The 23044-nt window shown below is 37.4% G+C and overlaps 1 protein-coding gene across 3 annotated transcripts in view; it reads right to left on the minus strand.

Moving 5' to 3' along the window:
- Positions 1-40: 40 nt before the first annotated feature.
- Fam169a (family with sequence similarity 169 member A) overlaps positions 41-23044 on the minus strand; it is a 75972-nt gene continuing 52968 nt past the window's right edge. For all 3 annotated transcript variants that reach the window (XM_008829726.3, XM_008829724.3, XM_008829725.3), the window contains exons 7-13: positions 18374-18502; positions 17792-17898; positions 13448-13487; positions 12875-13025; positions 9817-9970; positions 5890-6087; positions 41-4712 (exon numbers count right to left, since the gene is read on the minus strand). In XM_008829726.3, coding sequence (XP_008827948.1) covers positions 4167-4712; positions 5890-6087; positions 9817-9970; positions 12875-13025; positions 13448-13487; positions 17792-17898; positions 18374-18502 — 1325 coding nt within the window. In that variant the 3' untranslated portion in view covers positions 41-4166. The remainder of the gene's footprint in view (positions 4713-5889; positions 6088-9816; positions 9971-12874; positions 13026-13447; positions 13488-17791; positions 17899-18373; positions 18503-23044) is intronic.

Raw genomic sequence — 23044 nt, forward strand, 5'->3', positions numbered from 1 at the left:
AGTGAGTATGCAGAATACAAATCTGTCATCACTGGAAAAACTACCAGTAGTAGTTGAACATACTCGTAAAGGTTAATGCACAATTCCAGGGTAGGCTACGAAATTTGCTGAAATATTTTCCACCTCACTGCCATTAATCCTAAAAAAATGTAGCATTAACATGCTACAAGTTTATAATGTACACTAAAAGTATCTGAGAGAAAGTATGTTAGACTGAAATTTCAGCACTCTTTAACATTTTTTCACTTGTAATTAATCCTTTCTGCAGTGTCAGTGAACTCAAATATATTTAGCTTTTCCTATGTTGTAAATATAGAAGAGTACATTTGCACTTTCATAATGACATAAAAAAATTGGTTTACATAATTCTAGAATCTGCACCAGTGCTCTGAAGAGAAATTTGCAGTTACTTAGATTAAAAGGTCATATTTGGGAGTTGTAACTTAAAGCTCTTTTGTGATAATGGATCATATAGTCATGGCTTTGAGCTTTAGAAAATGTCAGTATATTACATTAATCTATAATCACCACATTGCTTTAAATTGTTTATTTTTTTTTTAAGTCTGTCTTCAAACTACAGTCAATGTGATTAGTTGTGCCTTTAACAGAATCATTCAATGTCTAACACAGTATTGGAATGAAATTGGAAGAAAAGAATTTAAAACAGATCAGAAAACAGTCACAAAATAGAGGTTTAATTACTACTTTTAAATGTTTAAAAAAAAAACTACCAAGTAAACAAACCTTGGGTTCTTTAGTAAAGACTGGATACTCTGAATACTTTAACATTTTTTCCTAGGTTTTATAAACAATGGAAGTTTTAGAACACATGTAGATACTTAGGAAGAGGGAGGTTGGTTCCTTGGGAATGACCATCCAATACAATAATTTCAGAAAAAACTGAACCTTTCTTACAATTAGATCTTAACATTTTGCCACTAGGGATAAAAATGGCTAATGTATGGTTTTATTAGCTTTAGTTACAGACGGTGAAAGGAAAATTTCTGACTTCAATTAGCCAGTGGGTACTGAAATATGTCTGCTTATTTTTTACAACTAAAAAGAAAACTATCTTGTGCCAAAAAAGCTTCATACTAAGTATGAAAACAAGCATGATGCCTTTAACAAACCACACATTAAAGACTGGATCACACCAGAAACACCATATTGCTTGCTACTAGTGGACATAAAAGTCAGAAACTCCTTTCTAAAATACTGTTACATAGATGAATAATGTTAGTAAACTTCTTTATTTACATTAAAATCTGTTTCAGTTTGCTGGTGTGACCAAACCTTAGACGGTAATCCCAAAGGAAAAAGAACATAGAAGCACACAGTAGTTGGTAGAAGAGGCTTAATTTGATGTGATCATGAACTTTCAGGGTATATTACTCAAGTCACAAACCATTTTTGGTGACATTCTGGTACTCTGTTAAAAGTACACAATTAATGGGTAGATGGTATTCTCTTCACTTTTGTCTGAACCAATGAAAACATGACATCTTTAAATAGAAGACTGATGATATTCTAAGTCATGCTACTTGATTTCATAAAAAATTATGACAGAACCTCTTTCATCTTTAAAAGTTGTGAAGGAGCTTTACAATAAAATTCTTAATTTTTGTGAGGTTTAGTAATTAACTTGGTAGTAGAACTAAAACTTTGCTAATTACCACCTGCTTTATATTACATAAGAAAATATACAGGTATATACACAAGAAGTGAGCTGCCTCCTCCACAGACATGACTCCTAGACAGAAAATACTTGTTCACAAAGGACTATGTAGAATGTGATTGAATTAGAACAGCAAGTTGGTTGGAATCACTGCAGTCCTCTGATCCTGAATGCTTTTCTAATGCCTTACAAAAACTATCTGATTAGGTTTATTTGGATACCAACTAAGGATAAATTTTGTTAGAAAATTTATGTGATCAACTTATGTTACCGAATATGAAAGTTGGATTTTTCTGTGTGACCTAGTTTGTTTTCCTCTATGATCTAAAAATCCAAAAATAACTTCTGTCACAGACAATAAGTAATGAGTTTTCTTTTGTGCTGAACAAAATGTTTTGAAATTACTTAAAATTCCTGTGTACACCAAACAAGTTTAATAAGTATAAGTTTATACTGTTAATCCTCAGTAATACTTTAACTCAAAAGACTATTCACATCTTGAGCTGCCACTGAGTGCCGTCTTTTCAATTAAAAACTCATTTAAAGAATGTAATTTAAAAAGAACGTAAATAAGCTACTCCTAAAAAAGAGCAAAATGGGCACTTACCTACATGCAGGCAATGCACACACACACACATAAAATTAGAAAAAAATAAAAAAGTTAAAAGGCAAAATACCTAAAAGATTTTAAATGTATACTAAGTGAAAAGGGTAATTTGATTTTCTGAATCTTAATAGAATCTTCAGTTAGTTCCTTCCTTGTGTTATTAACAACATCAACATCTGGCAACTTCACCAGAATTAATCCTATATATCCTTTCACTTATTAACAGCATTTTTTTTTTTTTGAGGACAGTAGTCAATGTGCTTTCATTTTTACTTAGGATGAAATAATCTAACTTCTTTTGACCCAAAATTCAAGGGAATTGTGAGTTTTAATCTCATAGGAGGGTTTACTGTTTTATCTGCTTAAAGATTTTAACAAATTAGGTTTTTCTAAAATACCAGTCTCACCAAATAAAATGTAATGACATGACATCACAGACCACCTGGCTGAAGACTTTAAACAACATAAATCCATAGTTCTTTCTCGTAAGGTTCAAAACAGTTTCAAAAACAAATCTAAGTAGTCTCAGAACAGTCTCAAGTACAAATCAAAATGCAGAGAATATTTCCGAAGTAGGACTGGCTTTGAGATTCTCTTTGGATTCTAATAACAACCATTTTGTTCATTTTAAAACAAACTAATACAGACAATGAACAGTTTAGGATTTTTTCCCCCTCTCCACATTTTCCTAGGCAAACAAATGTGTGTATGATGGCCACAAAGTATGAGGCTAGCTTGCAACCAATAGTCTGAGAATACATCTAGAGTATACAGACCAAACGGACACCTGAAACCATCAGACTTAAGTTCTTACATGACATTTCATACAGCATCTAAAGATGGCAGAGTACAGTTCTAAACCTACTCCAAAATGAACACAAGGGCATAAACTGGCAAGTTAGATGGCAGGTCTTTTCTTAAAAGGAGAATGATGGTGAGTTGGAGAGGGGCAGATGAAAGCTAGAGGGAAGTAAAACACTTCAGCACTGGAGGGATTAAGGAGGCTTATGAAGGGGCCTAACTTCTGCAATATAGATACTGAGTAGGAATAAAAGTGTATATGTGATCAAGAACACAGTCCAAATTAGTATATTCTGAATTCCATTACTTGGGATGTTTACCAGATTAAAGATGAAAGTGTACCCCTTAAGCTTGCCAGCATCTATGATTATACAGTGAATTATAAAAATTGCAGCAAACTAATAATTCACGTGGAATTTTAAATTATGTGCCCAGTGCCAGTTAAATCCTCAACACTACTGTTAATATCAGATCAGAGTCAGAAATCTAGACTGTGTGTGTCCTTTCCCACAGATGAAGAGCCTGCATCTACGACTAACATTAAGAGGTAGAAACCAAAATAATCTTCATAAACCACTGACCATAAAATTCTGTTTTTGTGCTCTCATTACTTGTAATATTTACTGATACTTATTTTTGTTTAGGTATGCATACATTTTAAAAAATGGCAATCAGTTTTGATACCTAAGAAAACTTCTAGAATCCTCACCAAGTTTGACTATTAAAACCCTTAGTAGAAAAGATTTCTGTGGTCCTTGCAAGCATTGAAAGCCTACTACTTTTGGAGTTTTAAAATTTCTATTTAAAATTTTAATGGTTAGATGTTCTACCTGCTAAAGAAAAATATAATTGAACCTCGATTCCCAAAATTGAAACGTGGTTCATAAAAATAAGGTATTATTACTTACGGAAAATAGCCTGAAAAATTAAAAAGAATGGCGAACCCTAGTTCCTAAAGAGAAAACCTGCACTGTAAATAAGTTCAAACTGGAATTTGTCCTGTGCCCCATGCTGTTTATTAATTACCATGTTTAAAAAACACCTATGTTACAAAGAAGAGGATTTATCATACACATTCTTCGTTCATGTCAGCTTGGCTTTCTTCTTGGCAGGTCCTTTATGCCCTTTGGCCTTTCTTCTTAAATTCCGCCTGTCTACCACAGGCACTTCCACTTCTATCTCCTCTGAGCTGCTATCCACAGCTTTCTCTGCTGACTGTGTAAACTGATCTAGTTGCTCAGAAGATGCTTCAGACTGCTCCTCTGACTGGTTCTTCTGTCCTGCATTCTGTGAAAATGGCACATCTTCAAGTTCCACCTCTATCAGAGGACTCTGAGGAAGAGCAGCAGGTGTTTCCTGGGGCTCGGGTACCCCCTCCTCACTCTGATCTTCCAGTGAGGAAGTAGTATTGGGTGATAAATTCTCAGAGACTGGTTCTTCAGGAAATTCTGCTACCAGAGAGTTTGGAAAAGCACTGTCAGATCTTTCTTCATTTGTGACAATGGCAGCATTGTCTGAGCTCCCAGAATGTACTTTCTTTTTTGAAACTAGGGACAGCTTTTCTTCATTGTGTCCTTTATCATCAGATGGGCCTTGGTCTGGCATTTCGGAGTCAGTTACATGTGGGATCTGAAGAAAAACAAAAAAACTCAGTCTTTTACAATATAGTTCCAAAAAGAATTATTCTAAGAATATCACTAAACTACAATTCAAAGACTTTAGTACTCACTGTTTTTGTTACACATGAGTACATATTCTGACTCCAACTCAATTTCTTCAAAAGTGTCTCATGGTAGTTTTAATACAACAAAATCTTAAAAATATTTTTATGTGTATTAGTGTAATGCTCACATATATAAGTGCACCTATGTTGTACAGTGCCCATGGAGGTCAGAAGAGGGCATGAGATTCCCTGGAACTGGAGTTACAGATGGTTGTTAACTGCAGTGTGGATGCTGGGAACCAAACTTGGGTCTTCAGCAAGAACAGCTGGTGCTCTTAACTGCTGAGCCCCCCACAACAAATTCTTCTAAGAAATCATTTTGTCTTAAAGAATACTGAGACACTTTAAATTTCAAGTATTCTTTCCAAACCAGGAATCACCTCTAAATTTTTAGTTTCCTGGTGTTACTGGAGCCAGAACAAAGAATCTCTTGGGATGTAACACTGTCTCACTAAGTCTGACTGTTTCATTAGACAAAAGGTAAGGACAATGGATGTTTTATTCACCAATTTAGGTAAGACAATAAAACAATACTATAGTCTTTTAACCTTAAGTTGGAATATTCAAAACCAAATTAGGGCTGGAGAGATGGCTCAGAGGTATAAGAGCACTAGCTGCTCTTGCAGAAGACCCAGGTTTGATTCCCAGCACCCACATGGTAGCTGAAAACCATCCATAACTTCAGTTCCAAGGGGATCTGATGCCCTCTTCTGACCTCCATGGGCACGACACTGGTGCCCCTACCTACATGCAAGCAATACACTCAAGTAAAAAGTGCTCAAATATTTAATCATGTTTTATCCATTTTTTAATCCTTTTCCCAAGTCTACAAAATAAAGCTCATTTTGTTATCAGGCAGATATAATTGGAGGGAGGTGGCAGTTGGAACTGAACTCTGTAAGGCAAATAATGAAAAGTTAAAAAGATTTGAATTTTATGGACTGTTACTACTTATTTTATGTCTAGAATAAAATTTTTTCTCAACAGCGATACATGTTAGAGGAAAATACAGTGTATCCTCTACCCCTCAATGGCCCCAATACTGGCAAACTTTTATCAAAAAGTGAGGTATTTTTGCCTTACCTTAGGTGTAGCCTCAGGGGTTTTTGAAGGTTCTGCTACTAGTGGGACAAGATTGACATTGTCTTCACTGGAATTAACAGATTGCGCTTTCATTTGTTCTTCTAAACCTTCACTGGCAGAGTCTTCCAGTTCAGTTATAAGTGAAGTCTTAAGAGTATCATTCACTACCTCACCATTCACAGGCTCCAATTCAGAGTCCTATACCAAGAAGGAAAAGTCAGGATATGATTTATTGGTTGTGCAAGATGGGTCCATTTTCAGTCTTTGTCATCTACCAGGACACAATGGATTTAGAATGTTATGAGCTTAAAAATTGCCTTGCTGGAGGAGAGGGGTAGTAGGCAGCATCAGCAAAGTTAAGAATCCTCAAGGACCCACACTCCTACTGTTCTTTGGTGATGGGGCAAGACCATGATGCCAGGGATTGTACAATGTGGGTCCGAGATTCAGTGAAAAAGACTGCCCCTTACTATCATAATATGAACCCTATAAGTAAAAAGGTACCAGACGGGAGTTTAGACTTGAAACACCATCAGCTGTTCAGCACCTGGAAATGGGCTTATGAGAAGATAGAGTTAACCTGCCAAAAAGAGGAAGTACTACAAGTCCTGTGGGAAGCTAGGTCTGGTTGCTGCTTACTGTTAGAAAGAAGCCCCCACCTCAGATCACTATCAGTCAACCCAGGGTCATTTCTGAACAATCAACTGTTCCATATTATTAAAATACAGAAAGGGGATCTGATGACACAAATCCTCTAGTTTCTGTATTTTCCTCCAATATTTATCAATTTCATTACTTAATGCTAAATAGCTCTAATTCCTTATGATAGTCTACTAACCAAAAGGCATTTTATTAGTATTTAAAAAATTAGAAAATTTATGAACTTGACTGTTCAAAAATAGATCCAATACAGGACTCCTGAAAGCATATAAAGGAAAGCTGTCCAAAAGAGATGTTAAAATTAGAGACTTTTACACTTTTCCAAAGTAAAATTTTTCTAAAATAAAATTTTTTTCAAACTGGGCTTTGTGGTACATGACTATAATCCCAGGAGGACTGCAAGTCTGAGGATAGTCTAAACTACACTGCAAGTCTAAGTAAGGCTGGCCTGGATTATTAAAAGGAGGCTATCTCACAAATAAAAGCAAAACATTTTCTTATGTCAATACATATTTTTATGGAGCTGGAGAGATGGTTCATGGGTTAAGAACACTAGCTGCTCTCGCAGAGGCCATGGGTTCAGCTCCCACGGAATCACATGCCCTCTTCTGGCCTCTGCATGACATGGTTGCACTAAAAATAATGTAGTTTTATACCAGGTGGTTTACAGAGTCAGTTGCACACAAAAGTTAATTACAGTATACTTATTAAAAGACTAAGCAGAGTATGAGAAATATTAAAAGCAAGAAAATGAGAAAGATGCACTAGCGAATGACAGAATTGTGGTAACAGAAGCAATGAAAGAACAAAGGTCAATCCTTCAAGATTTATACTTGAGAATAGAATAAACAGAACAGAAAAGCAGACTCAACATAGAAATAATAAAGAACAGAGGGTTGGAGAGATGGCTCAGTGATTAAGAGCATATAGTGCTCTTGCAGAGGACCCAAGTTAAGTTCCAAGCTGGTGGCCCACAATCACCTGTCATTCCAGCTCCAGGGTATCCAATGCCCCTTTCTGGCCTCTGTGGGTACCTGCACTCACATGACACCCGGACACACAGACATCCCACAATACACATAATTAAAAATACATTAAAAAATAATAGAAATTTTGTTGGATTTAAGAAGACAATAAACAAATACGCTTTAAACAAAACGCTTTAGGCAAGTGACACTGTAGAACTAGAGTAAGGATCAAGATTGAAAATCCAGATTTGGGGCTGGGGAGATGGCTTAGTGGGTAGGACTTACTATGCAAGATTAGGACCTGAATTCAAAGCCCCAGCTACCTACATAAAAGCTGGGCATGGCATTTGTGCCTGGAACCACCAGCATTAGGGGCCAGAGACAAATGGATACAAAGAGCTCATTGGTCAGCCAGCCCGGCCAGACAGTCAAATGAGAAGCTTCACTTCAGTGAAAGACCCTGTCTCAAGGCAATGAGGCAGACAGCTCTAGAGGAAGACATCCAACATCCTGCTCTGGCCTATGCATATAGGCACATGAATACATACACCCCACACTCCTGTGCATGTACCAACCACACACAGAAACACACATACGAACACACACCCCACACAAAAGAATATCTAGATTTACTAACCATTCCTATCAAGTTGAAGTCATTAGATTCGATGCATTTTCAAAAAACAGGCCATGAACCAAAGATTAGAAGGTAAAACACTGAGTTTCCTAGAATGTACACAATAAGGAGAAAAATGCAGGGAGAAGAGTTAAGCATTCCTGTGCATGTAGGCACACACACACTGGCACAAAACAACAAAAAGCTTCAAAGATTAAAATGTTATAAAGCCAGGAGACTAGAGAGCTTGAGAAGGATAAAATAGTGCCCCCAGGTAAGGGAAGCCTGATCAGAATTACAATGGAGCCATCACCAGTGTCCTACAAGAACATATGCTCAGTGTCTCACCAGATGAAGCAGGTTATAATTTTAGTTTAAAAGAGAAAATATATGTATTTCTATAATCACTTATTTTTTTCTTGAAAATATGTGCTTTTATTTTCCAAATTTAAAATAATGGCATTTTAAATAGTTTATTTTTTGTGTGTATAAGTGAAAATGTATAAGTGTACCCGTGTCACGCAATGCCCGAGGAGGTCAGAAGAGAGTGCTGGATCCCTTGGAACTGGAGTTATGTGTGGTTGCTAGCCACCATGTGGCTAATTGAACCTGGGTCCTGTGCAAGAACAGCCAGTGCTCTAAACTACTGAGCCTTCTCTCCAGTGCCGCTAAAACGTTTCATAAAGCAGCAGGAGCAGAAGCTATATTGTAGTGATTTAAGAAAGTTGGTAATATAGCTATTCACATGCTAGGAAAACAGGTGAAAGACTTTTCAAGAAACTCAAGTACATATGAAGAGAAATAGGGAATGCATAAAATAGAAAGGACTGAATACATCAAAAAGAAAGGACAGGAAATATGTAGAGGAGGAAAACGAGGAAGGAAAAAATATTTAAAGAGCTGCAAGAAGGAAGCAAGATCAGCTTCCAGAGTTACAGAGGACCTGCCTATTTTTTAAAATAGTTTAATTTTTCCAAGTATTTATAAAAGCAGCTGAAAAAAAAATCTGAGTAACTACTTTATTTTTTTAACAAAATTAGGGGCACAACTTGAGGTCTGACTGGACCTGAAGACATCCAGTTTCTAAGAGTTCATATTATTTGTATACTTCTTAAGTGTGTTTAAGTCCACACATTCAAAATGGACTGAAGGATCTTACTATTTGCACTTGTTAGGCAAGTGCTCTCTACCACTAAACTATATCCAAGACAATATATACATTGATGATGGCAGCAATATATACATTAATCCCAGCACTCAGGAGGTAAAGGCAAGTGGATCTCTGTCAAATTGAAGCCAGAAGCCAGAAGCCAGTCTGGTCTGTATAGCAAGTTCCAGGCCAGCTGGAGCTACAGGGAGACCCTTATCTCAAAAAGGCAAAAACAAGCCAGGTATGGTGGCACACGCCTTTAATCCTAGCACTTGGGAGGCAGAGGCAGGCACATCTCTGTGAGTTCGAGGCCAGCCTGGTCTACATAGCAAGTTCAAGGTCAGCTGGGGCTACAGGGAGACCCTGTCTCAAAAAAACCAAAAAAAAAAAAAAAGGCAAAAACAAAACAAAACAACCCAAACAAACAAAAAAAATTCCTACACTTCCTAAAAATGTCATATTTTTCCAGTAGTATGTGATTAAGAAAGTTGTCATTTAGTTAAATTTGTTTTATTTAATTAGTGACTTCATACTTTTCCACCATCTTGTTTCTCCAGGCGAGGCTGAGTTTCTGGTGAAGGCTGAATATCTTTATCACTGCTTTCATCTTCAAATTCAGCTCTCTGCTCAGGCTCTTCTTCTGGGAATTCTTCTGAGCTCTCTGATGTGCGTGCAGTAAACTCTAATCTAGAACATAAATGAACACCATTCTTATTTTTTCTATTAAGGATCAAAATAAAATTTCAAGAATTCCTTTTTTGAAGCAGTACTGGTAAGTGAACTCCTGGCCTCTTGCATGGTAGGCAAGCACTCAGTGTACAACCTCTTGAGAAAGGGTCTTACTAAGTTAAGTTGCCCCCAGACGGCCTGGAATTCACTTGAAATTCCCCTGCCTCAGCTTCCTAGAATCCTTTTTTTTAAAATAAGTATTTTATTTATTATTTTTATTTTATGTATATGAGTGTATTGCCTGCATGTAGGTAAATGCACCCGAGTCATGCAATGCTGGAGGCCGTCAGATCCCCTGGAACTGGAGTTGTTAGGTGCCACATGGGTGATAGGATTCAAACCCGGGTCTTCTGCAAGAAAAACCAGTGTTCTTAACCGCTGAGTCATCTCTTCAGCCCCTAGGAGACTCCTTTCTTAAGAAAGTAACATTTAGCTGGGTGTGGTGGCACACACCTTTAATCCCAGCTCTTGGGAGGCAGGGGCAGGCAATATCTGTGAGATCAAGGCCAGCCTGGCCTACATAGTGAGTTCTAGGCCAGCTGGGGCTACAGGGAGACCTGGTCTCAAAAAGATTAAAAAAAATAACATTTTAGAGAAATAAATGTCATTCAGCCAACATTAGATTGTATAAGTCCAAAACCAATCTTTTCATTCTCTGATAATTTTTTTTTCTTGCCTTGTTTAGTTCAATTAAAAACTTAACTAGACCTTTTATTTGACTTGTAACTTACCGTAATATATTCTACTGGAATGAACATAGATCCCAGTTTACATGCAATTGTGTCAGTGTACAGCTTTTGTCCATAATTATGGATACTGGCATAATTATTTTTCTGGTGCTGAGGATCCAACCCAGGGTCCCCATGCTAAGCAGTTATTCTACCACTGAACTACACTCCTAGCCCTGGCATAAGGATTAATAACACCCTTCTCATTCTCGAAAACATCAACATGGGTAAGAAATTATAATGGTATAGTGCTAACTTCAAAATGCTATTCAAATATATCTCTAACTTTTGATTCCCATTTTCACAGCTCTGTTTCAGGCCCCAGTTCTCTTTGGATGAGCATAACTTATTCCCCACTCAGCTTAATCACAGCACATTCTCTATCAGAGCTTTCGAGTTGTCCTTTTAGTACACACATCATCAATAAACTGAGGAAAGTATACCACCTCACTAGGCCTAAGAAGCTAAACTCCTATTTTATTTCCTACCACATACATACTTCCACTTACCTTATGTATCAGCTGTTCTCAACATTCTTTCTAGCTTTATGCCTTTGCTCATGCTATTCTTTTAATCTAGACTTGGACTAATAAAGTAACCATAAAACACAAATTACTATTTTACTTTTCAATTATTTTAAATTAAGTGAAATAGAAAAATTTCAGCTCTTCAGATGCCCCAGCCACATGTCAAGTCCTCAGGGGGTATGCTAACTGGGCATAGGCTGAAGATCTCCATCACAAGAGAATGTTCTATTGGAAAATCAGAAGTCAACAACTTTTCCTTTAGGCTTTAGGGGCCATATAGCCTCTATTTCAACTACTTAGCCCTGCCATCATAATGCAAAATCAACCATAATAAAAATATATAAACCTGCCCTTTCTGATTTGGCATCTGCAATGGACAGCCTCCAAGATGCAGATTTCCTAAAAATCTTTATGGGGAGGACTATCACTTTCAAGGTTGAGCCTGTGGCTACTATAAAAATGTAAAGGGCAAGATCCAGAATAAGGAAGGAATTCCTTCTCATAAGCAAAGTCTTGACTTTTGTTGGTAAGCAACTGGAAGGGCACACTTTGACTATAATATTCAAAAGAAGCCCATTCTTTGTGTTGACATTTCATGGTGATGCTAAGGAAGAAGCAGTCATACAGCCCTCCAAAAAAGAAGGAAGAAGGTCAAGTTGGCTGTCCAGAAATACTCTAAGGATGAAAATAGTAAAATCAGTCCTCTTCAGAGAGAGTACCCATCAGATGAATATGGTACTAGAGTTTTTGTGGCCAGCCACTTTGACAGACATTACTGTATCATGTTGTCTAACTTACTACTTTCACAAACCAGAAGACAAGTAATTGCCTATGAATAAATAAAAAACATGAAGGAGAAAACCATCCTCCATAAACCTAATGAACATGGATGTCTTACAGTAAAACTTTATTTATAAGAACAGGACAAATAGCTCAGCATGTGAGGTCCTGGGTTCAATCTCTAGAACCCACTACCCCCTAAAAAAATAAAAATAAGTGACAAGACAGATTTACACTGTAATCCATAGTTGGTGGGTCTTGAAACTAGAAAGTCTTCTAATTAGGCTTATAAAGTTCTATTATCTTTGAAGCCCTGGCCCCAAATCCTCATTCACTCAATTAGACATAATCCGTGTCTCCTGGGCCTCTACAACATTCTGCTTACCCTTATAGTTCCACCATGATCCACCCCGTAGTGATTTTAACTACATACATATTGGTCTTTACTAATACGTAGTCAATTCCCCAAAGGCAAAGATACTTGTTCTTCATAAAATCTGAGGAAGCATTCATCTAAAACATACTGTCAAATTCAAAGTTGGTGATAGTGACTTGAGATAATATATGACTAGAAAATTCTAGATTTACACACATGGAAGAATCAATAGTAAGTTTATTACTAGTTACTGCTCCCTATAACATCGATTAGGTAACACTCCTGGAAAGCCTAATCAATAATCTTGCAGCAGAACCTGAAAACAAACCTCTCAGCAAGGATATTCTGCTACACAACAATATGCAGCCTCTGCCCTTAATACTAGATACCAATAGTATGAAAGCAACTATAAATAAAATAATGTGAGCAAAACGAATAATGCTATCCTTACTTGTTTACGGAAGCAACAGATAAAGTCTGGGCAGTGTTTTCATCTTCACCCTGAGGACTGCTAAATTCAGAATCCTGAAACCGCTTTCCAATCTTTGGTCGCTTGAGATGACTACTTCGGGTACGAGTGGAAACAGGTGTCTTTTCAGGACCTGAAAGAAAAAGCATGAAACTGCACTTAATTATGTATAGAAAGGATTACCTATTAAAATGCATAGAAATGCAAGAATGACACGAGTCTACACATATCCCCACCTCTACAGAGATTTGCTCCTTCCTTCAGATTAAGCTAAGAAAACTTTAGTGCTTCTTTTAATTATAAAATAACTGTCAATATATACTCCTTGTAGTTCCATGTTGTTCTGACCTTTGCAAAGTGTTTCTGAATTTTCACTCATGTTCTGTCTCAATGATTTGGGAAAATAATGGAGACATTACCATCTCTACATTACAGGTAAGGAATAAGAAGGGGAGGGAGTTTCAAAGCAGTTTTGCTCTTACACAGCAAAATCAGGGGCAGTAGTAGCATTAAAGTCCAGAGCTAAAACACTGAAGGAGCAGCTGAATTTCTTACCTTCAGAAGTGCTGGCAAAGGCATCTTTTAGGGAATCAATCTAAAAGAGAGATATAGATTAAAATCTAATATTTTTTTTAACTTTAAAAAAAATTATTTTTATTTTATGTGTATGCAGGTATTGCCTGCATGTAGATAAGTGCTATGTAAGTGCACCCATGTTGTGCAATGCTGGAGGAGGACAGAAGAGGCCGTCGGATCCCCTGGAACTGGAGTTACAGACAGTTGTTAGCTGCTATGTGGGTGCTGAAAACTGAATCCAAGTCTTCTTTCTGCAAGTGCAGCCATTTCTTTTAACTGCTGAGCCATCTCCAGCCCCACAGATTCCAAATCCTCAGAAAATATTGTTAACAGAATAGATCGGTCTCTCCAGCCCCATAAAATCTAATATTTTAAGCTATTTTTTTTTCTCTATGGACCTATTTCATTCAGTTTCAAAGAAAAAAAATGTTTTCAAATAGTGTTTTTTGTTAAGAAATCTACCTTCAAAATGAAAAGGCTATGTTACAACCTTTTTTAAAAAATTGTTATTTTCATTTTATGTATACGAGTGTATTGCTTGTATGTATGTAAGTGCACCCACATTGTGTAATGCTTGCGGTCAGAAGAGGGTGTCGGATCCCCTGGATCTATAGTTAAGGATAGTTGTTAGCTGCCATGTGTGTGGTAGAAATTGAACCTGGGTCCTCTGCAAGAGCAGTCAGTGCTCTTAACCACTGAGCTATCTCTCCAGCCCATAGCTTTGTTTTTTGTTTTATAAGCCTAAGAACTTATGTAAGCATCTATAATATTATAGGTTTACCTTGGAGTATCTTGGTATTCTGTCCATAGCTACCTGCTCTCCTGACTTTTTTTTACATGTGATCTTCAATTAAACTATAGCTGATTAACCTTTTGCTGATGAATGAATGTTTCCCAACTTTTATCATTTCCAAAGCTCTATTTCCAAACAAGTATCCCCTAACAAATAGCCCATCTGATTTCACATTAAGCCTATCTCAAGATGAATCCCCAACACCAGTCTTTATCTGAGTTAACGTCAGCAACAATTCAGTCATTCTGGCCAAAATCTATGAGGCAGTAATGATTCCTTCCTATCCCTCAACCAATCACAAAACTTGCCAATTTTAAATAAAGAACCTCTCAAAACTACCCTGTCCTTTCTATCACCACTGGTTTAGTCTAGACCTTTACTATCTTTAATTTGGACTATTCCAACAGCTTCCTCACTGGTATAGTGTCTCCTTTGTTAATCAAATCCTGTCCAATGCCTTCTACCTGATGAGAGAATAACATTCCCTAGTCACAAACTGTGCAATTCTTCTGCTTAAAAAATTTTTTAAAAATTGTTTTTTTTTTTTCTTTTTTTTTGTCTTTTTGAGCCAGGGTCTCCCTGTAGCCCCGGCTGGCCTGACACTCACTATGTAGACCAGGCTGGCCCTGAACTCACAGAGATCTGCCTGTCTCTGCCTCCCAAGTGCTGGGACTAAAGGCATACCCCACCATGCCTGGCGGCTTAAAATTTTTAATGAATAGTTCATCACTACATACTATTTGTACTATAAAATATAAACTGGGAAGCTTTTATATAATGAATCGCTTTCATATTAAACATGCTATTTCTTAAATACCTCTTGTGTTGTTTCATTTAAATGCTATTACATTCTGAAATGCTCTAAAAATTGTTGTCACAGAACTTCCACCTGCCATTTAAGTTATCCTTGTGCTATGTACCTTCAATCATTTGCTATAATAATTAAGGGCATTAATGTTGGGCATGGTGGCACACACCTTTAATCCTAATCGGGAGGCAGAGGCAGGTGGATCTCTGTGAGTTCAAGGCCAGCCTGATCTACATAGTGAGTTCCAGGCCAGCAGGGCTACAGGGAGACCCTGTCCCCCAAAAAAGACAAAAAAAATTTAAAAATTAAGGGCATTAATATCCTATAGTATACTTATTTATCTGCTTCCAACAATGGACCATCTAGTTCTCCTATGCTTATAAGAACCACACCTTTGTGTCTGCTGCTTGCTACAGTACCTACTCCACTAGACACCAACATCTACTCATACATCCATCACACGCTTACTGAACTAAAATATGATAGGTACACAAACATCAAAAAAATCTATTTAGAGTTAATAATAATTAATCTGTATTTCAAAACAGCTAGTAGAGCTATGTGAATATGAAAGTTGTCAATACAAAGAAATGACTAATTTTTTGTTGTTGTTTTTTGAGACAGGGTCTCCTTGTAGCCGGAACTGGCCTGGAACTCACTATGTAGACCAGGCTGACCTCAGTATTACAGAGATCTGCCTGCCTCTACCTTCTGAGTATGGGGATTAAAGACATGTGCCACCATACCTGGCTATGACAAATGTTTACAGGTGATGAAGTATGCCAAATATCCTGATGTGATCATTACATATTGTATGCATTCACTATACATAATGAATGGAGTACAAATATTATGTGTTAAATGATATTTTAAAAAATCTATAGGGTCTGGAGAGATGGCTCAGTGGTTAAAAGCACTGGATGCTCTTGCAGAGGACCTGAGCTTGATTCCCAGCACACACATGGCAGCTAACAACTGTCTGTAACTCCAGTTCCATGAGATCCAACACCCTCTTCTTACTGCAGACATTGCATGACAGAGGTATACTTATAATCATGCAGGCAATACACTCATACACACAAAAATAAAAATAATATTTTTTAAAATCTATAGAATATCAAGGAGTAACTGTGACAGATGTGTAATAAAAATCTGCCTTCAAGAAGCTGGCAGTTCAATTAGAAAACAAAGATGAATAAAAGGTTCAAAGAAATGCATTTAATGTTTTATTACATAAATAAATAAAAGTAAACAAAATACTATCATTACCTAAAGAATGAATCACACAGTCAAAATCAAACTGCTACATATGTGGTTATAGATAAAGATATATAAAATAGAAAATAACGAGGAAAAATATTTTCTTTAACTAAATAAAACATTAAAGTAGAGGCTGGGCATGGTGGTACACACCTTTAGTTCCAGCACTCAGAAGGCAGAGGTAGGCGTATTTCTGTGAGTTCATGGCCAGACTGGTCTACATAATGAGTTCCAAGATAGTCAGGCTTACACAGTGAGACCCTGTCTCAAACAAACATACATTAAAGTAGTATGAAGAATATGAATTCCTAAAATGACAGAAAATGTAATTTATGCTGTTAACCTTATGACATAGTGTCACTATAATTTATATGCATTCAAATGACATGTAAAATTATTTGGCTTGATATTAAACTATTGCCTTCACTGCATTTATGGGAAGAGTAAAATGTCTAGTTTCCTTGATTTTATGAAATCTGGCAAATTGTAAATGAATGGGTGCTTACTTGAGGAGATCATGACATAAAAACAAGATTATTAGGAAGTTCTTAAATGCAGAAAAAATGAAGTAAAAAAACTCTTTATATGTAGTTTTTATGTTATCCTTATGAAAGTATAAAAACTTTTCACTTGGGCCAGGTGTGGTGGCGCACGCCTGTAGTCCCAGCACTTGGGAGGCAGAAGCAGGCAGATCTCTGTGAGTTCAAGGCCAACGTGGTCTACATAGTGAGTTCCAGGCCAGCTGGCACTACAGGGAGACCCTGCCTCAAAAAGACCGAAAAAAACAAAAAAAACGAAAAAAAAAAAAAAAAAACAACCAAAAATAACCTTTTCACTCAAATATAGTCAACTCTCTTGCCAATTAAGACAGAAAACAAATGCAATATTAAGTGCATACACAAAAATTTAACAGTGGCTAAATCTCTAAGTAACAGTGTCATGATTTTCTTCTATATTACATATATCTCAAATTAGCTTTATTAGTTTATAATACTGTAAACACCATTACAATAGTTTTTTTCAAAAAACATTAAATCTTTAGTAATCAATTTACAAACAGATGGTACCAAGAAAACTAATGCAGTTGGAATTCCCTAAATTTGTTGTTGAACCATAACTAAAACTTAAGCTGAACCTTGCTGTGCAGACCTATAGTGTGAGCTATTCACAAAGCTGAAACAGGTGGTTTACAGATTTAAGCCAGTCTAGACTACAAATGAAATCAAGGCCAGACTGAGCAACTTGGTGAGACCCTACCTCAACATAAAAAGTAACAAGAGGACTGGGGTTGTAGGTCAGTGGTAGAACACTTACCTAGCAAGCATAAGGCCCTAGGTACTATCTCCAAAACAATAAATAAATAACAAACAAAGGGAATCTCCCTTTTTTTTTTTTAATCTTTTTGAGACAGGGTAAAAAAAGTCTTAAAGACACAAAAACTTTACTAGAATATACAATATACCTGCATCTCACTAGACTGATTGTCTTCCATTCCAGGTTCATATTCTGGCACAGTAGCAAGACCACAGTCCCCAGACCCAGATCTTTTGGCTTCATGGTGAGAAACCTCTGTGTGTAGGAAAAAAGTTTTGATTATAAACCAGTAATATTTGATTTTCATTTTAACACTATTTGCAATAGTGCTCATAAACTCTGATTATCAGAAAGAAATAAGTACAAGATGTCTCCATCATATACTAAAATTAATCCTTATAATTATTAAGAGTTTTAAATAATTATCTTCAGTATTTACTGATATTAGAGAGCAAATTTAGGAGCTATCTTTGATCCCCAAGCCTAATCTATGTTTCTTCATTAATCTTATTTTTCATTCCAAATTCCTACTGGGCTATTACAGTGGCTGGGCTACTCTGGGTCCTTTTATTATTAATGAGTCAAAAGTTAAAGAACAATAAAAACTCAAACTTTAGACAAGAAGATCTGCAACTAAAAGATCACATTATAATACACCACTACTCTGAAGTAAGATACCATCAGTATCAGATGCTGCTTTTTACACTGTCCCATGTTCTAAAAATTGTACCTGTCATTTTAAGTGCTTCTCGCTGTAATGCTCTGGTGACTGGTGTTCGCTGGTGCCAATGGCCTACACCTTCAACTTCCCAAAGGAGCTCATGATCTCCTGGATACTTTTCAAAGTACTGCCTGGAAGCTTTAAAAAAAAAAAAAGTCCACCACATTTAGAATTTCCTAGAAATCCCAAACAGCAACTGTTTTTCGAAAAACAGAAGATGGAAAATGAGCCACCCAAGCCATTCAATGGAGTAAGCATAACCTTGACACCAAATTATGCAGAAGACAGCTCACAAAATGTTAGAATAGTCTTAGTTACAAGGAAAAACATCTTATAAAATTCCAAATAAGCATTTTAAGAGCAATAAATTTTAAAAAGTCACTACATGTACAAATGCTACTCATGTAAAATTTTAAAACATACTACACAAAATGGTAGTCATAATGGAAAATAGTTGACAGTTGTATAAAAAAGAAATACAGAATTACCATATGGCCCAGCAGTTCCACTTTCAGGTATATATACAAAAGAAGTGAAAACACTGAGTCAAACAGGTACCTGTAAACCAATGCTCACAGCAAAAATAGTCATAACAGTCACAGGGGAGACAACACATGTCCATCAACAGATGAATAACCAAAATATGGTTCATTCACAGAATGGAATTTTGATACATGCTACAGCTTGATAAAACCTTTAAAACAATGTGTTTAGTAAAATAGCCAGGAACAAGAGGCCAAACACTATTTGATTCAACTTGGGGGATATGGGATATAACTGGAATAGGTAATGCAAAGGAACAGACAGCAGGAAAGAGGTTACCAGAAGATAATTTACATTGGGCATGAGAAGGCTTGGGTATAGTGATGATGATGGGGATCCAGCATTGAACACAAGCCACCAATGTATTATGTTCAACTATATATGATAATACATCATCACAACTGTAAAGACATAAAAATAAAGCATACTATGCTTTTTAGAGTTTATGGGTATACAAAAATGGTGAAAAAGAAGGACATACACAGATTTCAGGAGTGCAATTATCACTAGAGAGGAAAGGAGAAAGGGGGACGGAATTGGGGAAGGTTCCAAAGAGTATCAACTGTATCTTTAATAAACTTACAAACTGACTCTCCCTTATCTGAAATGCTAAACATTTCTGATTTCAGGTTTTCCATATTTTAAATATTTGCACAGACTTTATCAGGAGCATACTTAATATAAAAAAATTTAAAAGCTCTCAAACATGAAATGTTTTGAGAAACACAATGCTTACCAAGTTTTAGACTTAGCACTTTGCTTTTGGATAAGGGATGCTCAGCCTATAATAAACTCTCATTAAAAATTAACTAGGGCCGGGCATGGTAGTACACGCCTTTAATCCCAGCACTCAGGAGGCAGAGGCAGGTGGATCTCTGTGAGTTCAAGGCCAGCCTGGTCTACATAGTGAGTTCCAAGACAGCTGGAGCTACAGGGAGACCCTGTCTCAAAAAGACCAAAAAAAAAAAAAAAAAATTAGAGAGCCAGGTGTAGTAACACAAGCCTTTAATCCCAGCTTGGGAGGCAGCGACAAGCAGGTATCTGTGAGATCAAGGCCAGCTGGGGTTAAGAGGGAGACCATGTTTCAACAAACAAAACATCAGTAACAAAGAGCTAGGAGCTGGAGAGATGGTTCAGCAGTTAAGAGCACTGCTGCTCTTGCATAATACCTGGGTTCAGTTCCCAGCACAAACACGGCTGCTAACAACTGTCAGTCACTCCAGTTCCAAAGGATCCGAGGCCCTCTTCTGGCCTCTGTGGGCACTGCACACATGTTGCACTTAACATACATGCAGGCAAAACACTCATACACATGAAATAATAAACTAAAAAAAAAAATGACAAAGTCATTTGTCAGATCTGTACACTGGATACAAGAGCAGTAGGATACTGTCCTATCATATGAATATACTACTAGTATCTAGTGCAAATGCAGACTGACTTGCAGCTGGACATTTTCCTGTTCTTATTTCCAAACCACAAGTTATACCCCTGGGAGGTTTTAAGAGGTGCAGCCTTACTAGAGGAAGCAAGTCACTGGAGACAGGCTTTGAAGGTTCTTAACCCTTGACAGATTTCCAGTCTCACTCTGCTTCCTTTGCCTGCTTGATGTGATCACTCTGCTTTCTACTCTGGCAACCTCTGTTGCCGTGCCTCACCTTGCCATTATGGACTCTAACCCTCTGGAACTGTAAGCTCCAATAAATTCTTCTTTCTATAAGTTGCCTTGGTCATGGAGTTTGATCAGAGCAACAGAAAAGTCGCTAAACACATGACCCAAACAAATTTAAAAATCATTTTTATATACAACTTATACAAACTTTATACAATATCTTCAGTACATCTGTGCTTTGTGACTTGTCACCTGAGGTTAGGTATGGAATTTTCTATTTGGAGAACCAAACCAGTGCTCAAAATTTTTCATATTTTATATCGGATACTGGATTTCCTGAAGGGAGGGCGGTCAGTGTATCAGCTGAAGTGCTGGAGGTGATGATGACAAAAATGATCACCTGCTGCCGGACATGGTGGTGCACGCCTTTAATCACAGCACTCGGGAGGCAGAGGCAGGTGGATCTCTGGAGTTCGAGGCCAGCCTGGTCTCCATAGTGAATCTAGGACAGCTGGGGCTACAAGGAGACCATCTCAAAAAGACCAAAAAAAAAAAAAAAATCACCTGCTAAGCAGCTACACAGGCATTAGCAGGCTGGAAGCCATTGGGATGGACTCCCACCTCACATTTACTATATGAAAAGATGGAGGTACAGGGCTCTACTAAGGCACATCCAAGGAAAACTACTTCCTCCTGGTCTTCTGGCCCTGGGTGGCTATAGAGATGGCTTAGAGGTTAGGAGTAGTTGCTGGTCTTGCAGAGAACTGCCTGCAACTCCAGTTCCAGGTAATCTGATGACCTCTTCTGACAACTGAGTGCACCAGGCATGTACATGACGCACATACACATACACAAGCAAAACACTGATATGCATAAAATGAAAATACTTAAAAAAAAGTTAATCCACAAGCTGGGCATGGTGGTACATGCCTTTAATCCCTGCACTCAGGAGGCAGGCAGATGTCTGTGAGATTGAGGCTAGCTTGGTCTACACAGTGAGTTCCAAGCCAGCTAGGGCTACAAGACCCTGTCGCAAAAAGACCAAAAAAAAAAAAAAAAAAAGTCTAATCCACTAGACTTGTGAATCACCTGGCCAAGAGACCACACCTCAGGAAAGCTGATTCACCTGAAGACATGCTAGTGATAGAGGAAATAATTTTCCCCAAATGAGTTAACGTTCATATATATATATTTAGCTGCTTGCAGATCTTCTCTGCTAAGTCTGCCACTTTTCTAAGCTCTAACTCAAAAGTGTTAACTTTTTCTTTTTCCCTTTCAATCTATCCTTTGGATACTGACCAAAAATCCCATGCATGCTTGACATGATACTCTGGGCTTTCTCACTGTTTTCTAAGACCCTTTACCCTTAATACAACTACTTGCAAATCTCCACTGTTGACCCTGACTCAAAACACATAGCTTCCCTGTTCTTCTCTTTTCCCAGCTACTGGGACTTACATCTTGCTAGTCGTGTGGTTTTTCTCTCAAACGCTAATAAAACACTTCTTAAGCTTCCTTATCAGTCCATTTTAAAATTCTTTATTAATGAGACTAAGATCCTGCCAAAGGGAATTCCAATTCCCCTATAACATGTATCTTGCTCAATTCCTTGTTGAAGATACAAAGAACCTGGACATCAAGTCAAGGGAAATCCCAAGACCCTCTCTAGTAGCAAAGTGATAGAAAGGTACCATGGGGGTGAGGGGAATCAACCTTTGTGATTTCTCAGTCACTGAGAATTTCTGTTTTACTACAGTGTAACACAGAAGTAAACAATATTAAAGAATTTACAGATTGATCTCTGTCTCAGTGTAGGGCACAGAGCTCCTAACCTTGCTTTCTGAGCAGTAGTTATTTGGAGATTCTTATTTGAATGGCTGTGGATATGGGTGCCAGGAAAATCTTCTGCTCTAATATTTGCTCTTTGATCTCAGTTTCCAGCACTAAGCTCAAATTTCATGGGTGTGATGGTTAATATTGAATGTAAATTTAATGGGACTAAGAATCACATGAAAATAAATCTCTGATCATGTATGTGAGGGATTATCTAGGTTAAGTTAACTGAGGTGGAAAGTCCCAACCTAAATATGGGCAGCATCCTTCCCTGGGCTAGGTTCTCAAGAGGAAAAAGGAGAAAGAGATGGCTCAGGGCTTAAGAGCATTGGATGCTTTTGCAGAAGACTCGTGTTTGGTTCTTATCACGTGAATGGTGACTAACAACTATTCAGCTGCAGGGGATACAATGCCCTATTGTGGCCTCCACTCGTATTGCATGACATGGTTCATGTAGGAATAACTTGCAAAATGGACAGAATTTGGACCAATGACTTTTATTCAATCAAAAAGCTACTGTTTCTAATGCAAACAAGCTTACTGAGCCATGTGCTCTTGTGCTCTGAGCACCTGACCTTCATCCCTTGGACCCCACTTTGCCCTCAACCTGACAGTGATTGAATGTGGGTGTGCTTGAATTTGTATTTCAAAGTGCTGAATGTAGCACTTTCATATCTGTGTCCTCACTGAGA

The sequence above is a fragment of the Nannospalax galili genome, unplaced genomic scaffold (genome assembly GCF_000622305.1).
Source record: "Nannospalax galili isolate Female #2095 unplaced genomic scaffold, S.galili_v1.0 scaffold1054, whole genome shotgun sequence".
Lineage (NCBI taxonomy): Eukaryota > Metazoa > Chordata > Mammalia > Rodentia > Spalacidae > Nannospalax > Nannospalax galili.